The sequence below is a fragment of the Anolis carolinensis genome, unplaced genomic scaffold (assembly GCF_035594765.1).
Source record: "Anolis carolinensis isolate JA03-04 unplaced genomic scaffold, rAnoCar3.1.pri scaffold_14, whole genome shotgun sequence".
In the NCBI taxonomy this organism is placed as follows: domain Eukaryota; kingdom Metazoa; phylum Chordata; class Lepidosauria; order Squamata; family Dactyloidae; genus Anolis; species Anolis carolinensis.
The window spans coordinates 13,803,829-13,823,652 of NW_026943825.1; the positions used below are offsets into that span (position 1 = coordinate 13,803,829).

General features: G+C 45.6%; 1 protein-coding gene across 1 annotated transcript in view; it reads right to left on the minus strand.

Moving 5' to 3' along the window:
- Nucleotides 1-1,028: 1,028 nt before the first annotated feature.
- rorc (RAR related orphan receptor C) overlaps nt 1,029-19,824 on the minus strand; it is a 94,694-nt gene continuing 75,898 nt past the window's right edge. Inside the window, exons 5-11 of the mRNA XM_062964854.1 lie at nt 15,926-16,429; nt 13,514-13,635; nt 9,972-10,104; nt 8,847-8,954; nt 7,982-8,092; nt 7,644-7,753; nt 1,029-6,428 (exon numbers count right to left, since the gene is read on the minus strand). Of these exons, the coding sequence (XP_062820924.1) occupies nt 6,264-6,428; nt 7,644-7,753; nt 7,982-8,092; nt 8,847-8,954; nt 9,972-10,104; nt 13,514-13,635; nt 15,926-16,429 (1,253 nt within the window). The 3' untranslated portion in view covers nt 1,029-6,263. The remainder of the gene's footprint in view (nt 6,429-7,643; nt 7,754-7,981; nt 8,093-8,846; nt 8,955-9,971; nt 10,105-13,513; nt 13,636-15,925; nt 16,430-19,824) is intronic.

Genomic DNA, 19,824 nt, shown 5'->3' on the forward strand with positions numbered 1-19,824 from the left:
CAGCCTTGTCTCGGGCTCTTGGAAGGAGGCCCCGCCCCCTTCCCTAGCCCCGCCCTTTAGTCCTAAAAGGCCTCTCAGGAGAGGTATAGAGGCTCAGCCCTGTCTCGGGCTCTTGGAAGGAGGCCCCGCCCCCTTCCCTAGCCCCGCCCTTTAGTCCTAAAAGGCCTCTCAGGAAAGGTATAGAGGCTCAGCCCTGTCTCGGGCTCTTGGAAGGAGGCCCCGCCCCCTTCCCTAGCCCCACCCTTTAGTCCTAAAAGGCCTCTCAGGAAAGGTATAGAGGCTCAGCCCTGTCTCGGGCTCTTGGAAGGAGGCCCCGCCCCCTTCCCTAGCCCCACCCTTTAGTCCTAAAAGGCCTCTCAGGAAAGGTATAGAGGCTCAGCCCTGTCTCGGGCTCTTGGAAGGAGGCCCCGCCCCCTTCCCTAGCCCCGCCCTTTAGTCCTAAAAGGCCTCTCAGGAAAGGTATAGAGGCTCAGCCCTGTCTCGGGCTCTTGGAAGGAGGCCCCGCCCCCTTCCCTAGCCCCACCCTTTAGTCCTAAAAGGCCTCTCAGGAAAGGTATAGAGGCTCAGCCCTGTCTCGGGCTCTTGGAAGGAGGCCCCGCCCCCTTCCCTAGCCCCGCCCTTTAGTCCTAAAAGGCCTCTCAGGAAAGGTATAGAGGCTCAGCCCTGTCTCGGGCTCTTGGAAGGAGGCCCCGCCCCCTTCCCTAGCCCCACCCTTTAGTCCTAAAAGGCCTCTCAGGAAAGGTATAGAGGCTCAACCCTGTCTCGGGCTCTTGGAAGGAGGCCCCGCCCCCTTCCCTAGCCCCACCCTTTAGTCCTAAAAGGCCTCTCAGGAGAGGTATAGAGGCTCAGCCTTGTCTCGGGCTCTTGGAAGGAGGCCCCGCCCCCTTCCCTAGCCCCGCCCTTTAGTCCTAAAAGGCCTCTCAGGAGAGGTATAGAGGCTCAGCCCTGTCTCGGGCTCTTGGAAGGAGGCCCCGCCCCCTTCACTAGCCCCGCCCTGAACAACCCAAAAAGGAGACTAAAGCAGCTCGTTGTCCTGATACGTATCGTCATTTTAATTAAATTAAAAAGTAACCTAAAACATTTCTCTCTTAAGAATAACTTCTCTAAAGGTCTTATTTTTGCCCCCCCAAAATTAAACATTTCAAAACAGGTATTTACACGACCGGGAAAAAAAACAAACCCCACCTATTTAAATAATTCAAACAGATTCAAACAATAAAGAAGACAAACAAACAAAGAGGACGAAGGAACTGGGATTGCTTTCTTCTCAAATGGGAGTTCCAGATAGTATTGGGCTGCAATTCTCAGCATCACGGGAGCTCTTGACTCAGGATGATGGGAACTGCAGTCCAACATGATCTGGCCCTGTGGATCAGCGAAAAACAAATGTGACATACAACATAAAGCAAGTCTGAGGAGTTAGAGATCCGACGTGTCCAATGCAAACTTATCAATGATTAGATTGGCTGTTTCAGGCAAACACAACGTCAACTGTCTTAAATATTCTTAAAATATTTGAGTGCTCCAATTGGTGAAGAAATGCTAACCAAAGAAAACAAAGAAGTGTCAATTTTCCTGCCTGGCTCCACCCATAATTTCGGGATTTTTATTTAGCCCCGCCCCCAAATCGACAGGATTGAAGCTCCGCCCAATTTACAATATTCAAGTTCCACCCACAGTGTACAAGATTAAAGCTCCGCCCTGTATTTACGAGATTAAGCCCCTCCCCAAGCTATGAGATTCAAGCTCCACCCCTTATTTACGAGATTCAAGCTCCGCCCCTTTTTACGAGATTCAAGCGCCACCCCTTGTTTACGAGATTCAAGCTCCGCCCCTTGTTTACGAGATTCAAGCTCCACCCCTTGTTTACGAGATTCAAGCTCCGTCTCTTATTTACGAGATTTAAGCTCCTCCTCTTATTGATGAGATCCAAGCTCCTCCTCTTATTGACGAGATTCAAGCTCCTCCCCAAGCTACAAGATCTGAGATCCGCCCCAATTTACGAGATTAAGCTCCGCCGCAATCTACAACATTCAAGCTCCGCCCTAATAAACAAGACTAAAGCTCCGCCCCTTATTTATGAGATTCAAGCTCCTCCCCAAACTACAAGATTCGAGATCCACTCCAATTTAGGAGACTAAACTCCTTCCCAATCTACGAGATTTACGATCAGCCGCAATCTACGAGATTCAAGCTCCATCACAATCTACGAGATTTAAGATCAGCTGCAATCTACGAGATTTAAGCTCCGCCCCAATCTGCGATATTTGAGCTCAGCTCCTAATCGATAAGATTCAAGCTCCGCCCCAATCTATGAGAGCCAAGCTCCACCCCTTCTTTACGAGATTCAAGCTCCACCCTAATCTATGAGATTCAAGCTCCGCCCCCAGAATGTTCCTACCATTAGCACCAGAAAAAACATGAAGCATCAATCTGTGCACTTCTTCAACTTAGGATGCATTTACGTTGTAGACTTATATCTGCTCTAGCCCAATTCTGTTGAGTTGTGGGAGTTGTACTTTGGTTCCTTGTAAAACTACAACTCACACAATTCCATAGCACTGAGCCATGGCAGTTGGTGGCATCAAATGGAATTGTGGATACAACCCAAGTTGAGGTCTGCTGTAACAGAACGAAGCCAAGCACTATTTGGAAATCCAAGATGTCCATTGATGATGATTGAATGTTCAATACTGAAACCAATATGTCTGATCCTTAAGGGTGAGATTCATTGTGTTTGGTCTTGATGTTCTCCAACCTTGATGCTCTCCAACCTTGATGTTCCTCAACCTTGATGTTCCCCAACCTTGATATTCTCAAATGTTGATGTTCCCCAACCTTGATGTTCTTCAACCTTGATGTTCCCCAACTTTGATGTTCTTCAGACTTGATGTTCCACAATCTTGATGTTCTTCAACCTTGATATTCTTCAACCTTGATGTTCTTCAACCGTGATGTTCCCCAACTTTGATGTTCTTCAACCTTGATATTATCCAACCTTGATGTTCTTCAACCTTGATGTTCCCCAACTTTGATGTTCTCCAACCTTGATATTCTCCAATTTTGATGTTCTTCAACCTTGATGTGATGTCTCAGGCACCTTTGGCCCCTCATCCCGCAGCCATCGCTGATCAAACTGAAGAGGATTTGGGTTTTTTCCCACCGCAGCAAAATTCAATCCCTTTCCAGATGTCTCCTTTTGACATTGCCGTGCCAGAACCAATTAGGAATGCCCTTGAGATGTTGCCGGCTCTTCCCGGATCTCCGGAGAGTTTGGAGTTTGATAGAAGGGCTACTTTCAAAACAAATCGCTCTCAAAGACAAAGTTTAAAGAGAAGTGTGAGATTAGCAGAGCGAGGCGATTGTGGCTAAGCCAGTTCTCTTGGGAAGAATTGGGGAGGCAGGCATCTGGCGCCTCGTTGTTAGCAGCTCGTTTCTCTTGGGAAGATTTGGGGAGTCAAGCACCTGCTTGGGGGAGCTCTTGGACATCAATAAAAGTTCTGCTCAGAGAATCTCTGTTGCAGTGTCAACTGAACTTCTGATGGAAGAATACATCGTCTCTTGATCCTGAGCTTCCAAGCGGCCTGCTGGCGCGCTTATTCTCGAGTAGTCCCTTGTCAAGTTTGGACTGTGTTTCAGATCCATCACGAACAGCCTTAGCCTTGCGTTGAAACTTTGCTCTGGACTATTACTTCAAATGTTTTCCTGAGGAATTATGCTTCTTTCCCCATTCAAACTTCCATTAAGTTTGAGTGTGTTTCGGTTATTGGATTTTGGACTTTGGACTCTAATATTGGACATAAGACTTTCATTTTTTGGACTAACTTTGATCTTTCCTAAAAGGTCAACTGCTTGACTATCTATTCTGCTTGTTCCTGTTTGAAACTTTTATTGCTTTAATAAAGATATTAGATTGTTTATTGGCCTCCGTGTTGGTTCCCAGTGTTTGCGCTGCCTAGGAGCTTTACACCTGATCCCCAACCTTGATGTTCTCCAACCTTCATGTTCCCCAACTTTGATGTTCTCCAACTTTGATGTTCTTCAACCTTGATGTTCTTCAAACTTGATGTTCTTCAAACTTGATGTTCCCCAACCTTGTTCTCCAACTTTGATGTTCTTCAACCTTGATGTTCCCCAACTTTGATGTTCTCCAACCTTGATGTTCTCCAAGATATATGCAATATATTGCCAAACAGTTCTCATCTCCAGCTACAACTCCCATCATCCTGGTATAAGATTGATGCAAGTTGTCAGTGCGTATATCGATGTCCTCGCTCTCTGGGCGGAGGCAGGAACATAAGAGTGGCTTCGTGGAAAAACAATAGAGTAACATATCGATTTGGACAATCTCTTCAGTTAGTCCCATTTCGCTTGGGATACCTGGCTCTCCCGCTGTCCTATTTTGTCAAGCTACGTTGTCCTTCCACTCGTCTCTCAAACTATAGCTTTTCTCCTTGACCTTTCCTTTCCCTTATAGAAGTTGGACTGATGCTTCCACTGCTGGCAGAAAAGGTTAGGCAATTAGGATTCATATAAACAGAATGACATTAACTTTTCTGCGGATGATATACAAATGTTCCTGCATATGATATCAATGAACATGTGTTTGCGAATTATAACCATTCCACATGGGCCAATCTCGTGAGTCTTGTCTAATTAAAGGAAAAACATGAGAAAAGATTCCCACACAAAGAATAATTATACGGTAATTGTTTTGGATACATAATGTTTGCATTCTTGGGTGCGTCTACACTGAGTTTGACATGTGGGATTTGTAGTTTGAAACTACAACTCGCACTGATCCAAGCCAAAGTGGTGTCAAACTACATTAATTATACAGTGTAGATGAACCTCTTCTTACACAACGCAAAGCAGCTGCAGGATTGGGATTTGGGCTTCTGTTGCTGGTTTTTGGAATCTAGTACAAAAATATCAGAGGAAGGGAAAAGAAAAGGAGGACAGACAGATAGCAACTCTTTTGTTATCAGACACAGAAGTAAACAAACACTGGAAAATAGAGATCTATCTTATAGAACCACATTTGTCCACAATATATATATATTATTTCTTGAAAACTTTGCTTCGAGGAAACATAAACACAAAAACCCAGCCTCGAGCTGAGTCTCGTCTCCATTAGCAAAAAAAAATGAGGTATTTTTTCCATTTTCAACCCGACCGGTCGTGGTTTCGAACTGCAGGTAGCAAACACTGCTCACTGACGGGACCAAAATCTTCGCAAGAACTTCCTGTACATTAATACTTTTATGCTATAATGACGGCGAATCTCAGAGGGAAAGCCTGGAGCACATCGAACATGGTCACTTAACTTGTCGACTCAATGGTGCCAGAGAAGGAGAGCACCATATGCCATGTTTTATGGCTGCTTATCAAAGAAATACAGTAGAGTCTCACTAATCCAAGCTTCTGGATAATCCAAGCCATTTTTGTCGTCAATGTTTTCAATACATCGTGATATTTTGGTGCTAAATTCGTAAATACAGTAATTACAACATAACATTACTGCGTATTGAACTACTTTTTCTGTCAAATTTGTTGTATAACATGAAGTTTTGGTGCTTAATTTGTAAAATCATAACCTAATTTGATGTTTAATAGGCTTTTCCTTAATCCCTCCTTATTATCCAACATATTCGCTTATCCAACATTCTGCCGGCCTGTTTATGTTGGATAAGTGAGACTCTACTGTATATATAAATCCCCCCCCCAGGCATCCTTGCTCTGCTTATCTGATCCTTAAGGTTGAGATTCATTGCGTTTGGTCTAGATGTTCTCCAGCCTTGATGTTCTCCAACCTTGATGCTCTCCAACTTTGATGCTCTCCAACCTTGATGCTCTTCAACTTTCTTCTCCAACCTTGATGTTATCTAACTTTGATGTTCTCCAACCTTGATGCTCTCCAACTTTGATGTTCTCCAACCTTGATGTTATCTAACTTTGATGCTCTCTTTGATGTTCTTCAGCCTTGATCTTCTCCAACCTTGATGTTCTCCAGCATTGATGTTCTCTAACTTTGATGTTCTCCAGCCTTGATGTCCTCTAACCTTGATGTTTTCCAGCCTTGATTTTCTCCAACTTTGATATTTTCCAACCTTCATGTTCTTCAACTTTGATGTTCTCCAACTTTGATAGTCACCAGCCTTGATGTTCTCCAGCCTTCCCACTCCAGGGTGGGCCCTGGAAAAAGGCATGAAAGGCATGCCGTCTTCCTCACCTCATCTAGGTGTCCTTTATTTTCAGGGGGATTATTCCCCAGCTGTTCCTGGCAGTGGATCACAGTCTGAGCTGAAGAGCTCTTTGTACAATGGTGGAAAAACAGCATGGACAATGATGGGAAACATCTGACGAAAGGAACGTAGCTTCTCCATGTGCTGGTAGCAGAGGCTCCGGAGTTTTCCTTTTGGAGGCAGCTGTCGGGAAAGAAGGAAAGAGAGCAAGTGTTTTGGTTGTATATAATTTCTATATAATTAGGGGTGGGAATTACAGAAACCTCTCTAGGCAAAGCATGTTCTTCATCCCAGGTATCAAATGAGGACCCTCTTTAGGAACATGCGTTTCACAAAGTTTGAGACTATGGATGCAGAACATACTTTGCCCAAAGAGCATCCTGGTGTAAGAGCAAGGACGGAGAACATACTTTCCATGGAGAAGGACCTGGCTTTTGATAGGGATGTAGAATATGTTTTCCATGATGAATGACCTGGTCTGAGACCAGGGATAGAGAACATACTTTTGGTCACAAACCAAGGACTTTCTTCATGGAGAGTATGTTCTCCATCCCTGGTCTCAAACCAGGACTTTCTTCATGGAGAGCATATTCTCTATCCATGGTCTCAAACCAGGACTTTCTTCATGGAAAGCATGTTCTCCACCCATGGTCTCCAACCACGACTTTCTTCATGGAGAGTATGTTCTCCATCCCTGGTCTCAAACCAGGACTTTCTTTATGGAGAGTATGTTCTCCATCCCTGGTCTCAAACCAGGACTTTCTTCATGGAGAGTATGTTCTCCATTCCTGGCGTAAAACCAGGACTTTCTTCATGGAGAGTATGTTCTCCATCCCTGGCCTAAAACCAGGACTTTCTTCATGGAGAATATGTTCTCCATCCCTGGCCTAAAACCAGGACTTTCTTCATGGAGAGTATGTTCTCCATCCCTGGCCTAAAACCAGGACTTTCTTCATGGAGAGTATGTTCTCCATCCCTGGCCTAAAACCAGGCCTTTCTTCATGGAGAGCATGTTCTCCATCCCTGGTCTCCAACCCGGACTTTCTTCATGGAGAGTATGTTCTCCATCCCTGGTCTCCAAACAGGCCCTTCTTCATGGAAAGCATGCTCTCCATCCGTGGCCTAAAACCAGGACTTTCTTCATGGAGAGCATGTTATCCACCCCTGGTCTCAAACTGGGGACCCTCTTCTGAGCAAAGTGTTCTACATCTTCCAGCTCAATTCTGTGGTCAACCTCCGGCAGAAGCCTACTGTAGAATCACCTGGAAAACCTTGATGGGACATATTTTGCCATATGTGGGTAAATGAAACCAGGGGTAGTGGTCCTGTGGATATGGGGGTCATATTGTATTTCAGAATTGATCTTCCCTTCCTTTTCCTGCCCACGGCTTGCCCCACCTTAGCCAAGATGCCTTCTCGGTGGTTTTTCCGTAACATGTGCTTGAAGGCCAGTTCCAAGTTGTTCTGCAGCCGTTCCACTTTGCTTTTCTCCTGCAACCAGGGACGATCTGTGAGAGAGGACAAAAAGGGAGTCAAACTTTTGGACCACTTCCTGTTGTTATGTCTTTGGAATAAGAACTTCAATATACTCTCCATAATGTCTTCTGGAGTTGAAGAATTGGCTTTGCAAACCACCCATATAAATAAAAAATATGCACATATTTAATTCGAATCTGGGGCCACAATCATTCCTGACCACCGTCCCCATCCAGCTCCACCATAAAGGTATCCCTTACTTGAATTAATAAGTACTAATGCCGTGAAGAGGGCGATTTCATTCTCGGAGAAGTGAAGGGAACACAGACTGTGGGCAAAGTCAAAGATGGAGTTGATGAGTTCGTTGCATCCTGGGGAGGAGAAGAAAACAACAGACCCAAAATGAGTCCTCCAAATTAACAAAACAAAAGATAACCAGTAATGGGAGAGAAGAATTAGGGTGTAGGAACTAAAGACTTGGACTAAGATTCTAGAAGATGGTATATTTAATCCCTTGCCCATCCATGGAGACTCATTCAGGTCTTAAATCAGGATTTTCTTCATGAAGAGCATGTTCTCAATTCCTGGTCTCCAACCAGGACTGTCTTCATGGAGAGCATGTTCTCCATCCCTGGTCTCCAACCAGAACTGTCTTCATGGAGAGCATGTTCTCCATCCCTGGTCTCCAACCAAGACTTTCTTCATGGAGAGCATGTTCTCCATCCCTGGTCTCCAACCAGAACTGTCTTCATGGAGAGCATGTTCTCCATCCCTGGTCTCGAACCAGGACTGTCTTCATGGAGAGTATGTTTTCCATCCCTGTTCCCCTTGGGTAGACTTGGGTAAGTCATACTCTCTTAGCCTTAGAAGAAAGCAATTGTGGCAATCTCCCTCTGAAGAAATCTTGCTGTAACCTGGAACCAACTTGAAACCATTGTGCTTCAAGAAACCAGGCTTCAGATCCCTGGACAGCCATGCAAAACCACTGGATGACCGTGGGCAAGGCACACTCTTTCAGCCCCAACACAACCACCATGAGTGGAATGGTGGGTACTGATCTGCTCCTTTGTCTATGGCCTCAAGTGACAAATAGCTTGGATCTGCCCAGACTGTCAACTCTCGTACCGAGGGATTTGAAGAGCTCCGGTCCGGCATATTTCCCTTCAAAGAAGACGGTCCGGTTCTCAGAATTGAAGGCACGGCACATCCTCACCAGAACCACTTCCATGGCACCTGTAGAACGGGAGAAAAGAAACACATTAATCTGAGGATGCTTCAAGGGAAGTCATCTCCATCTTCTTTTTGCTAGGATTTCTGCTGCCTGAGGAAAAGGATCAAGATGGCACTGCATGCTTATACATTGTAGCTGGTAATGAGATGGAAGAAGGGTCAAACCACCTGTGAGGAAACCCTACAGAATTGGTGTTACTATAGTTTTCAAGGGATGCTCCAGTTTGTGCAGTTTCACAGTTGGTGTGAAAATTAGGGATAGTCTTAGGGTTCCGTGAGGGGAAAATCCGAGATAGTCTTAGAGTTCCGTAAGAGAAAATTAGGGATAGTTTTAGGGTTCCGTAGGGAAATCAGGGACAGACTTAGGGTTCCATGGGAAAATCAGGGATAGGCTTAAGGTTCTGTGGGGAAATCCGGGATAGTCTTAGGGTACCGTAAGAGAAAATTACTGATAGTTTTAGGGTTCCGTAATAGAAAATTAGGGAGAGGCTTAGGGTTCTGTAGGAAAATCAGGGACAGACTTAGGGTTCCGTGGGAAAATCAGAGATAGGCTTAGGGTTCTGTAGGAAGATCAGGGATAGGCTTAGGGTTCTGTGGGAAAATCTGGGATAGTCTTAGGGTTCCGTAAGAGAAAATTAGGGATAGTTTTAGGGTTCCGTAATGGAAAATCAGGGATAACCTTAGGGTTCTGTAAGAAAATCAGGGACAGACTTAGGGTTCTGTAGGAAAATCAGGGATAGGTTTAGGGTTCCAAGAAAAAAATCAGGGACAGAGAGTCCTACCGGAAAATCAGGGACAGATGTATGATGTAGGGTTCTGTGGGAAAATCAGGGACAGGCTTAGGGTTCTATGAGAAAAATCAGGGACAGGTTTAGGGTTCCATGTGGAGAAAAATCTTCTGAAGGTTTCCTCGACTGAAAAGGTTTGGGAACTGCTGATCTATCGGATGTTAGGGGTTGTGGTTGGACAAGATCCCTGAAACTGTCCTAGCAAAGCTGACCTAATTCTCCAACGCCTTACCTGCTTTGAGCAGCACAATCTGGTCATTTTGGCACAGATCCATGAAGCCGGCCATGCGCTTGGCAAACTCCACCACGTACTGGATGGCTTCCGTGACGCGGCAGGCGCAGCGCTCCCACATCTCCTCCATAGTCTGGTCAGGGGGAAAATGTCAATCCTGATTAATGGTTATACTACAACCAATCCTCCATCCCTCACTAGGAATTTCTAGGTCCTCCAGTGCAACTTCTGCTATACAGAATAGCACTGGAGGATCTAGAGCAGTGGATCTCAACCTCTAGGCCTCCAGGTGTTTTGGACTTCAGCTCCCACAGTTCTTAACTGCTGGTAAGCTGGCTGGGACTTCTGGAAGTTGAAGTCCAAAACACTTGGAGGCCCAAAAGCTCGGGAACCACTGATCTAGAGGTTCCAGTGAGATGTTCTTTGTAGGCATCTTGAGGTTCTCCAGCATGACTTTCAATGGGGGCATAGGGATCCCTGGTCTCCAACCATGACTGTTCATGGAGAGCATGTTCTCCATCCCTGGTCTCCAACCAGGACTGTCTTCATGGAGAGCATGTTCTCCATCCCTGGTCTCCAACCAGGACTGTCTTCATGGAGAGCATGTTCTCCATCCCTGGTCTCCAACCAGGACTGTCTTCATGGAGAGCATGTTCTCCATCCCTGGTCTCCAACCAGGACTGTCTTCATGGAGAGCATGTTCTCCATCCCTGGTCTCCAACCAGGACCTTCTTCATAGAGAGTATGTTCACCATCCCCTGTCTCCAACCAAATCCATGAATAATCAAATTTGTAAATGTGGAAGGATGACCATCTTTGGATACACGTTCCTTATGAGATATCTTGGAGATGGGGCTCATATCTAAACATCGATGTTCCAGAAACACCTTATCCACATATTATGTAGATAACACTGACCAACACTCATATGTTAGATCTATTTCTGGGTATTTTTGATCTGTCAATTCCATGAGCTCCAATTTTTGAGATACAGAAGATATGCCATCTACTGACTGCCTATCACTCTCCCATCCATTTATGGGGATAATTTTGGAAATCCAGATAAGAGACTCTCAACTTTTCCAACTCATCGAGTTGGGATTGGGATCGTTTTCCTCCAAAGCAATTCATTCCCATGTTCTCCCAGCCGGCGGTATGAATTAATGCCTGAGTCACCGCTCAGCAATTTCAGACGCAAAACACCAGCCTTTCTCATTACTTAATGGGTTTTTGGCAGGTGGCTCCGAATCCAATTGAATCCCCTTCCTTCCCCCGCCAAGTCTGCTTAATTTTATTTATAGGTGAAAACTCACCACGCTTTGAAGATCCATCAATTTAAACTGTTAAACCTGCATCAGCAGAGGGTGAAAAGACCAACGTTGTGCATATATATCGGTAGTCCAATTGGCGACGGAGCTTCCTTGCCTTTGGAGCGTCACCAAATTTGGGGAGCAAAGTGATAAAGCTTTTGTGTTTGTTATGAAACTAAAGAACAGTTAGTTCATTTTCGTAGTTTCCTCCGTTCTGTTGAAATTATCCACATGCTTGTCGATTTCAGTGGCTTCTCTGTGTCGTCTAACATGGTGGCTGTAAGAGTGATCCAGCATTTCTGTGTTCGTGTTGGTTGACTGCTATGGCTGAATTCCCTGGTTGAATTACCGTATATACTCGAAGATAAACCGAGTTTTTGAGCCCTTATTTATGAGCTGAAAAAGCCTCCCTCGGCTTATAATCGGGTCAAGGCTGGCAACAGAGCCTGCAGGCTATTGCTTGCAATATGTGATCTATTTCTCTCTTCTCCTCCCTTATCAGTGTGTTTTCTTTTGCAAAGCTTGCAGGCTATTGCTTGCAATATGTGATCTATTTCTCTCTTCTCCTCCCTTATCAGTGTGTTTTCTTTTGCAAAGCTTGCAGGCTCTTGCTTGCAATATGTGATCTATTTCTCTCTTCTCCTCCCTTATCAGTGTGTTTTCTTTTGCAAAGCCTGCAGGCTCTTGCTTGCAGTATGTGATCTATTTCTCTCTTTTCCTCCCTTATCAGTGTGTTTTCTTTTGCAAAGCCTGGAGGCTCTTGCTTGCAATATGTGATCTATTTCTCTCTTCTCCTCCCTTATCAGTGTGTTTTCTTTTGCAAAACCTGCAGGCTCTTGCTTGCAATATGTGATCTATTTCTCTCTTCTCCTCCCTTATCAGTGTGTTTTCTTTTGCAAAACCTGCAGGCTCTTGCTTGCAATATGTGATCTATTTCTCTCTTCTCCTCCCTTATCAGTGTGTTTTCTTTTGCAAAACCTGCAGGCTCTTGCTTGCAATATGTGATCTATTTCTCTCTTCTCCTCCCTTATCAGTGTGTTTTCTTTTGCAAAGCCTCTCTCGCTCTTAATCAAGGGAATGTTTTGAAAAGAGAAACACTCCTGCAAGTCAGGAAGAAGAAAAATATATATTCATTAATCTTATGAAAGCATTTTCCCCTGAAATATTTGTTAAACTCTCCTACAGATATATAGGCAGGCATTAACCCATTGCAAGCGTTTGCAATCCTTATGTACCTATATATCTCTATCTATCTATCTACATTAATTTTATATATGGATTTTCCATCATGTTTGCAGGTCTTTGCAAATCCTTTATACATGTACCTGTGTATCTGTAGCCATAGATATACATTATTTTTATATATGAATTTACCCTCATATGTTTGCAAGTCTCTGCAAATATCTATATAAAGAGAGATGTCTGGATAGATATGAATATATTCTTACCTATCTATATATAGGGCTTGCAAATATTACAGGGGGGAAAGCGTGCACGCACACACACACACACACAGAGGGGATTTGCAAATGTTTCGGGGGAAATGCATATGTGAAATTAATATCTGTCATTATAGATCTATATCTAGCTCTGCATTGTTTATATAAGCATTGAATGTTTGCCTGTTACTATGTTCGAAGCCGGCCTGAGTCCCCATGGGGAGATAGGGTGGGATCCAAATGAAGTTTTTATTGTTGTTGTTGTTGTTGTTGTTGTTGTTAGGTTATTGTTGATACCATATTGTTTCTGTTGTCCCTACATTTCCACTTATAGAGCTAGTTTATTGTTTTTCTTTGAAATACGGTAAATATTCAAAAACATTTAACCTACTGATGCCTCGATTAATGAAATGTTGTCCAACCCTTAGTTTACACCACCTATAGACTGTTCACTTTTTGGTGTGTACCATCCATAGCTCATCCACCTCTCGTTCTGCACCATTCAGAGGTTGTTCCCTCTCCTTGGTCTACATACTTGTGTTTCGAAAATGCTTCAAAGGTACAGAACATCCAAATACAAACGACACTCAAAGTACATACGACTTTCTCCACAGCCCTATTGTTTAACAGTGATGTGGAAATGTAGTTTGATGATACGGTGCCACCACAAAGAAAGCTCCATCTTGTGAAGGCTTCTACCTTGCTTCCGACAACATGGAGAACCCATAGATGACCATAAGGAGGAATAGACCTCTTGGAGGCACACAAAGCTCTGGTGTGGACACATTCTCACCTTTTTCTGGTAGCTCCCAACTTCTTCTCTAGTGAAGGTCTCCCATCTCCGGAGATGGAGTTCCTCCAAACGTAGCTGACAGGTCTCCCGATAGGATTTGAGGACGTTTTGCGTGAGCTGCTCTGTGGAAGGAGAAGAGCCAACGGGTCAGCACCAAAACTCGGACATTTACTACAAAAATTGGATACTATGGTCAACGTCCACTTGGGTTCTCTAGCTTGATCGATCTCTGGTGGAAGCTAATCTAGAGATTTCGAAGAAGTGTCCTCTCAGTCTTGAAATTTCTAGATCCGCCAGCATGACTTTTGGTTGAAATTGACCATAAGGTCACAAAGGAATGCTTTGATTAAACTCATGGATAATCCACAAAAATCGCACCTGGAAATATGGAGGGGGCCAACTGTAATGAATGTTGTAACAAGCTACTTCTAAGATACTACAATCAACAGTGAAGGATTTTGGGCTGCATCCATAGGAGTAGTGTCTAGATCACGGGAAGCCATAGTCCTGCTCTCTTCTACTTTGGTCAGGTCTCACTTGGAATAACCTGGGTCCAATTCTGAACCTCACAATTTAAGAGAGATATTGACTCTAAGCTGGAAGGTGTCCAGAATCAAAGTCCTGGAGACTATGAATTTCTATGAGAAGCGGCTTAAAGAGCTAGTCCTGTTTAGTCGGCAGAAGAAAAGGTTAAGAGACGACATGATCGCTGTGATTAAATATCTGAAATATAAGAAAGAGGGAGCAGGCTTCCTTTCTGTTTTCCTGGAGACTAGGACTTGGAGTAATGGGTTCAAACGGGTTAGCACAGCAGGTTAACCGCCAGCCGCAATAAATATTACCAATCAAAAGGTTGGCAGTTCGAAGCCCGGGTCAGGGTGAGCACTCGACCTTCAGGCCAACTCATTGCCCACCTAGCAGTTCAGAAACAGCTATGAGTAGATAAATAGGTACCGCTTAAGTGGGGAGCTATTTTAATGGCACCATAAAGGAAATACCAGGAAAATGCAGGCGATCAAAAAAAGGAGGAAGTCTATGGACAGGGCTCTTCGACATGGAGGATGGAGCAACAGCACCCCCTTGTGGCCGGAATCGAGTACAACCTCCAGAACGCCGAAGATGGGAAATGCCTATATGACTCCATCTGTTGTCTGTCCTGTTCTGTGTATAACGGCTTTCAATGTTTGCCGTATACGTGTTCTGTGATCCGCTCTGAATCCCCTTTGGGGTGAGAAAGGCAGAATATAAATTCTGTAAATAAATAAATAAATAAAAGGACAGGAAAGGAGATTCTATCTAAAGATTAGGAAGACTTTCCTGACCACCAGAAGGGCTGTTCAACTGTGCAACCCACTGCCCCGGAGTCTGGTGGAGGCTCCTTTTAAACAGAGGCTGGATGGCCATCTGTCATGGGTGCTTTGATTGTGCTTATCCAGCATGACAGGGGGTTGGACTGGATGGCCCATGTGGTCTCTTCCAACTCTATGATTGTAATGTAACTTTTAAATATGGTAGTGATGAATAAGAGCAAATTATTTTGAAGAAGTACATTTGCAAGTGCTGGTTAGGATGGTGATGTTGTAGTTCAGCCTTTGATCGTGCCTGCACCTGATGTCAGTGGGGATTCTGGGCCTGCAGACCAGCAGCAAAGTCAGCAAGAGAGTTTAAGCCCTGAAACTGAACGGTCTCTGTCTGAAGGCCACATTCTAGAAGGGCAGTTCGCTAGGGAAGCAAGGTCAGAAGCAGAGATGAGCTCAGAGGAGGAGATTCCAGGTGCACAGTCTAATGAGCAGTTAGATAGGAGATTTACCTTTCGTCAACACAGGGTAGCTCAACAGTTTGCGAAGGTCAGAGGCTTGTTAGCCAAAAGGTCCTTATCAGTTTCTCGGGTGAGAAGGCATGATTTTCTGTTTATATATTAACAAGACCAGAAGGCTTTTTCGCCAATCTGGTCAACGTTGGTGTTTGAGGATACATCTCATGCCTGCTAAGAGATTTCTAGTTCTATGTTTCCTGTTGCTCATGTTCCATGTTTTAAGGATTGTTCCTGAATCTCATGTTTTGGATTTATTCCTGGTTCTTGATGCTATTACTATACTTTCAATTCTGTGGACTATTTCTGACACTTAGACTGTGTTTTTATACTATTTTTCTGAACTGTGTATTGTTCAATAAACTGCTTTGCTACTTCACCTTGGACTGGAGTGTGGATAAGTACAGAGGTGCTTCCCAGCCTTGGAGGTCAACAGGTGATGGCAAAAGAACTCCTTTGTCTTCACCATCCTTTCACAATAACATCAGAGACATATGGAAATTTCTCTTTCCCATTCCATCATGCTGTCCTAGTTGGTGAGATGGCCCCTCTATAACTACTGCCCCTTCAAAACGTGCTCCTCCACCACCCCTACTCACCAATCTCCATCAGGGACGAATTGGGCGACTCCAACAAGCTGGTGAAGTTTGGGGTGGTGTAGAAGTCGAGGTTTCCGTCCCCAACGTCATTCCCCACCATCTGCTTCATCCCAGTGACCTCCGGGTTCAAGACCTCGGGCGACGTCTGGGCCTCCAGGGCGTAGTAGGCGCTCCCCCTGCCCTCCATCTTGATGCGTTCGGGGCTGTATCCCTTGGCGAAGGGGGTCCGGAGGTCTTCCCCCAGGAGACCCTGAGCTTTGGTGAGTCCGTTGGAGTAGGCCTCATCCGGCGACTGGCCGAGGCGGGCCTGGCCATTGAGGAGGGCCGCGGAGCAGGAGGAGGCCTCCAAGAGGTCTGGCGAAGGGGCCAGCTTGAGTTGACCATTGGCCACCCCCAAGGAGTAGGAGGAAGCCTCTCCTCCTTGTTGCTGTTGCTGCAGTTGCTTCTGAACTTCGGCATGGAGGCTGTCCCGTTGCTTCTTGGACATCCGGCCAAATTTGACAGCTGGGGAGGAAAACGGACAGGGGTCAGTGGGCACCAACAGGTGGGGAAAGAAGGGAGACTGCACCGGTAAATTAAAATACACTTCTAATAATTACCATATATACTCGAGTATAAGCCGACCCGAATATAAGCCGAGGTACCTAATTTTACGACAAAAAACTGGGATAACTTAATGACTCGAGTATAAGCCGAGGGTGGGAAATGCAGCAGCTATGGGTAAATTTCAAAATAAAAATAGACACCAATAAAATTTCATTTCATTAATCGAGGCAACAGTAGGTTAAATGTTTTTGAAAATTTAACCATATTACAAAGAAAAACAAACTAGCTCTATAAGTGGAAAAAGTAGGGGCAACAAAAACAATATGGTATCAACAATAACCTAATAATAATAACAATAATAATAATAAAAACTTCATTTGGATCCCACCCTATCTCCCCATGGGGACTCAGGCCGGCTTCCAACATAGTAACAGGCAAACATTCAATGCTTATATAAACAATGCAGAGCTAGATATAGATCTATAATTATAGATACTAATTTCACATATGCATTTCCCCCTGAAACATTTGCAAATCCCTCTGTATGTGTGTGTGCATTTCCCCTACAATATTTGCAAGCCATATATAAAAAAAGGTAAAGGTTTTCCCCTGACGTTAAGTCCAGTCGTGACCGATTCTTGGGGTTGGTGCTCATCTCTGTCATGGAACCCAGTTACAGGGCTTTGGTAATTCAGCCCTGCAACTGGGAGTCATAACATAAACAAGCACCTGGCAGAAGAAGATAGAATACGCCTGGGAACTGGGAACCGAAAGTGTAAACAATTATAATTGGTTTAGTGTGTGAAAATGTGTGAAAATGGTAGTAATGTGATATTGGAGGTGGGGCTTGATGATGATATTTACGTGTGGTGTTACGTAGCATCAAAAGTTATAAAAATAGTTGTATGTAAACATTAAGTCATTCTTGACTTTTCCAAAGTCATGTATTCTTCAATAAAGACTGTGTTTGAGAGCAGCTATCTTTGATCTGCGTTCAGACTGATCCTTTGGAGTGAGCAGGACAATTAAGTCAAGAATCCAGTTCTCACCCTCCTGCAATTTTGCAGTGAAGTGAAAATGAGCAGGGAAGGAGATCAAAGCCATGACGGAACAAAGGGGCCTCCGCTGGGAGCCCGGCCGTTGGCAGGAGAGACATTGCAAGCCATAGCTTCCTCTACGGGGTACCCCAAGCCGGACGGCGTGACCCAGAGGATTCCCAGAGGGGGAAGAGGCGCTCCGGCGGCGGCAGAAACCAGTTGGGGATCTGGAGGAAGCATGCCGGAGACCGTGGCCCTGCGGCTATCCATCCTGGAAACTCATTTATCCAGGCTGTCGGATACCGTGGGGAGAATAGTGCCAATATTGGAAGAGAATCTCCAAAAAGAGCACACCGAGAGAGAGCCAAGCAAAGGAGATGATTGGAGCCAGAGGGGACAGCGAGCTTCAACGCAGAGTCCCGCGGTGGCAAGGGACGAGGAATATTGGCAAGAGCTTGAGTTCCGGGACAGAATGGCGCGCGAAGTGGAGCGCCAGCAAACTCTGGGAAGTCTGAGGCCGCCAACCCCAACAGAACTCCCAACCCTCCGAATGGGAATCGGAGTAGAAAGACCACTGGGGCCAGGGATCGGGTCCAGTGGATTAGCAGATGAATGCGGAGAGCAGCAGGAGATCCAGGAAGAGGAGGAGGATGTGCCATACGACGAGGAAAGGCGAGATGCGGGGGCTACAACGAGGCCAATATGCGGATGGGGTGAAGGGCCGACAGCGGCGGCAGGATTTCGGGAGCCGCGCGGAATGACCACCGGAGTGGGGCGCGGCGTATTCCAAGGGGCCATCCAAGGAAACCCGATGCAACCCTTCCCCATGCCTCCCAGACAACACCCACGGGCCGCTGAATGGATGCCAAGAAGGGAAGATCTCAAGCTAGAATACGGAGGGGAATCAGATGAACTGAACTTTTTTCTAATTAGCATCAGAGGATACATGGAAGACAACGCACACACATTTCCCTCCGAAGCAAGCAGGGTTCGAGCCATCGGCAACACACTAAAGCGAGGAGCGGCCAGCTGGTATGTGCAATTACATGCCAGACGCGACCCATGCCTGAGGTCGGTGCCCCGCTTCCTCGCCGCACTGGAAAACCGGTTCAGAGACCGGCTAGAGCAATTGAGGGCTCGAGACCAGCTGAAAGGAATAAAACAGAGGGACAAAACGGTGCCCGAGTACGCAGAGGAATTCCTCCACCTCGCGGAAAGGGTCCCGGAGTGGTCTGAAGTGACCAAAGTGGAATTATTTAAAGAGGGACTACGCCCCGAGATTTTCAGCTGGGCAGCGCACAGAGACGACCCCGAAACGCTACAGGGATGGATTCAACTAGCGGGGCGCGTTGAATCCACCCTGGCCCAAGTAAAGCGCTTCAGGAGCAGCGGCGGCCAGCAAAGACCGGTGGCGAGAGGTCGAGGAGAGACGAGGAAGCAGGAAAGACCCGGAGGGAGGCCGGGGATTCCCTCCAGAGGAGATGACAACAAACCTAAACTGGGATGCTTTGTGTGTGGGAAGACGGGCCATCGAGCGGCAGAATGCTGGGCCCGGAAGGGGGAGCCGCCAAAACCCTCAAAGCCCAAACCTGCATCCGGGAGGCGTGCGGAGGAGGAGGTGCGAGCCCCAGAACCCTCAGAAAAATTGGTGAGTCGGGACAAACGCATGATAGTAGTGCCAATTTGCCTCTCGGGGCTGGAGAATCGGGCCACCTGCAAGGCATTTGTGGATTGTGGTTGTTCCAGGAATATTATAACTCCGGAATTAGCAGGAGCGTTGAAATGCCAGCAGATGGCGCTTGACTCCCCAATTGCGTTTTCTCAGCTAGACGGCTCAGTTGCAACTGGGGAAGTATCTACCAAGGAAATACGGGAGGTCCCATGTAAGATAGGCAAATGGGAAGGAAGAATATCCTTTGTGATAGCCCCTATTGCCACATACCATGTAATATTAGGGATACCATGGCTTGAGCAAGCAAATCCTGAAGTAGATTGGAGAGGAAAGAGTCTAGCATTTAAAGAACAGCAGACACAATGGGAGATAAGCAAGATTGCAGAAGAGGAGGACGAGGGAGATGAAGAAGGTGAAATAGACCCACAGCTGTTGCCACCTGAATACAGAGACTTTGTGGATGTGTTCAATCAGAAAGAGGCAAGTAAATTACCCCCCAAAAGGAATGTAGAAGTAGAAATTGAAATAACCCCAGGAGCAAACTTACCAAAGCCAAAAGTGTATCCCATGTCTGTGCAGGAAAAGGAGGAATTGAGGAAATACATTGATAAAAACCTGGCGCGAGGCTTCATTAAGCCATCCAA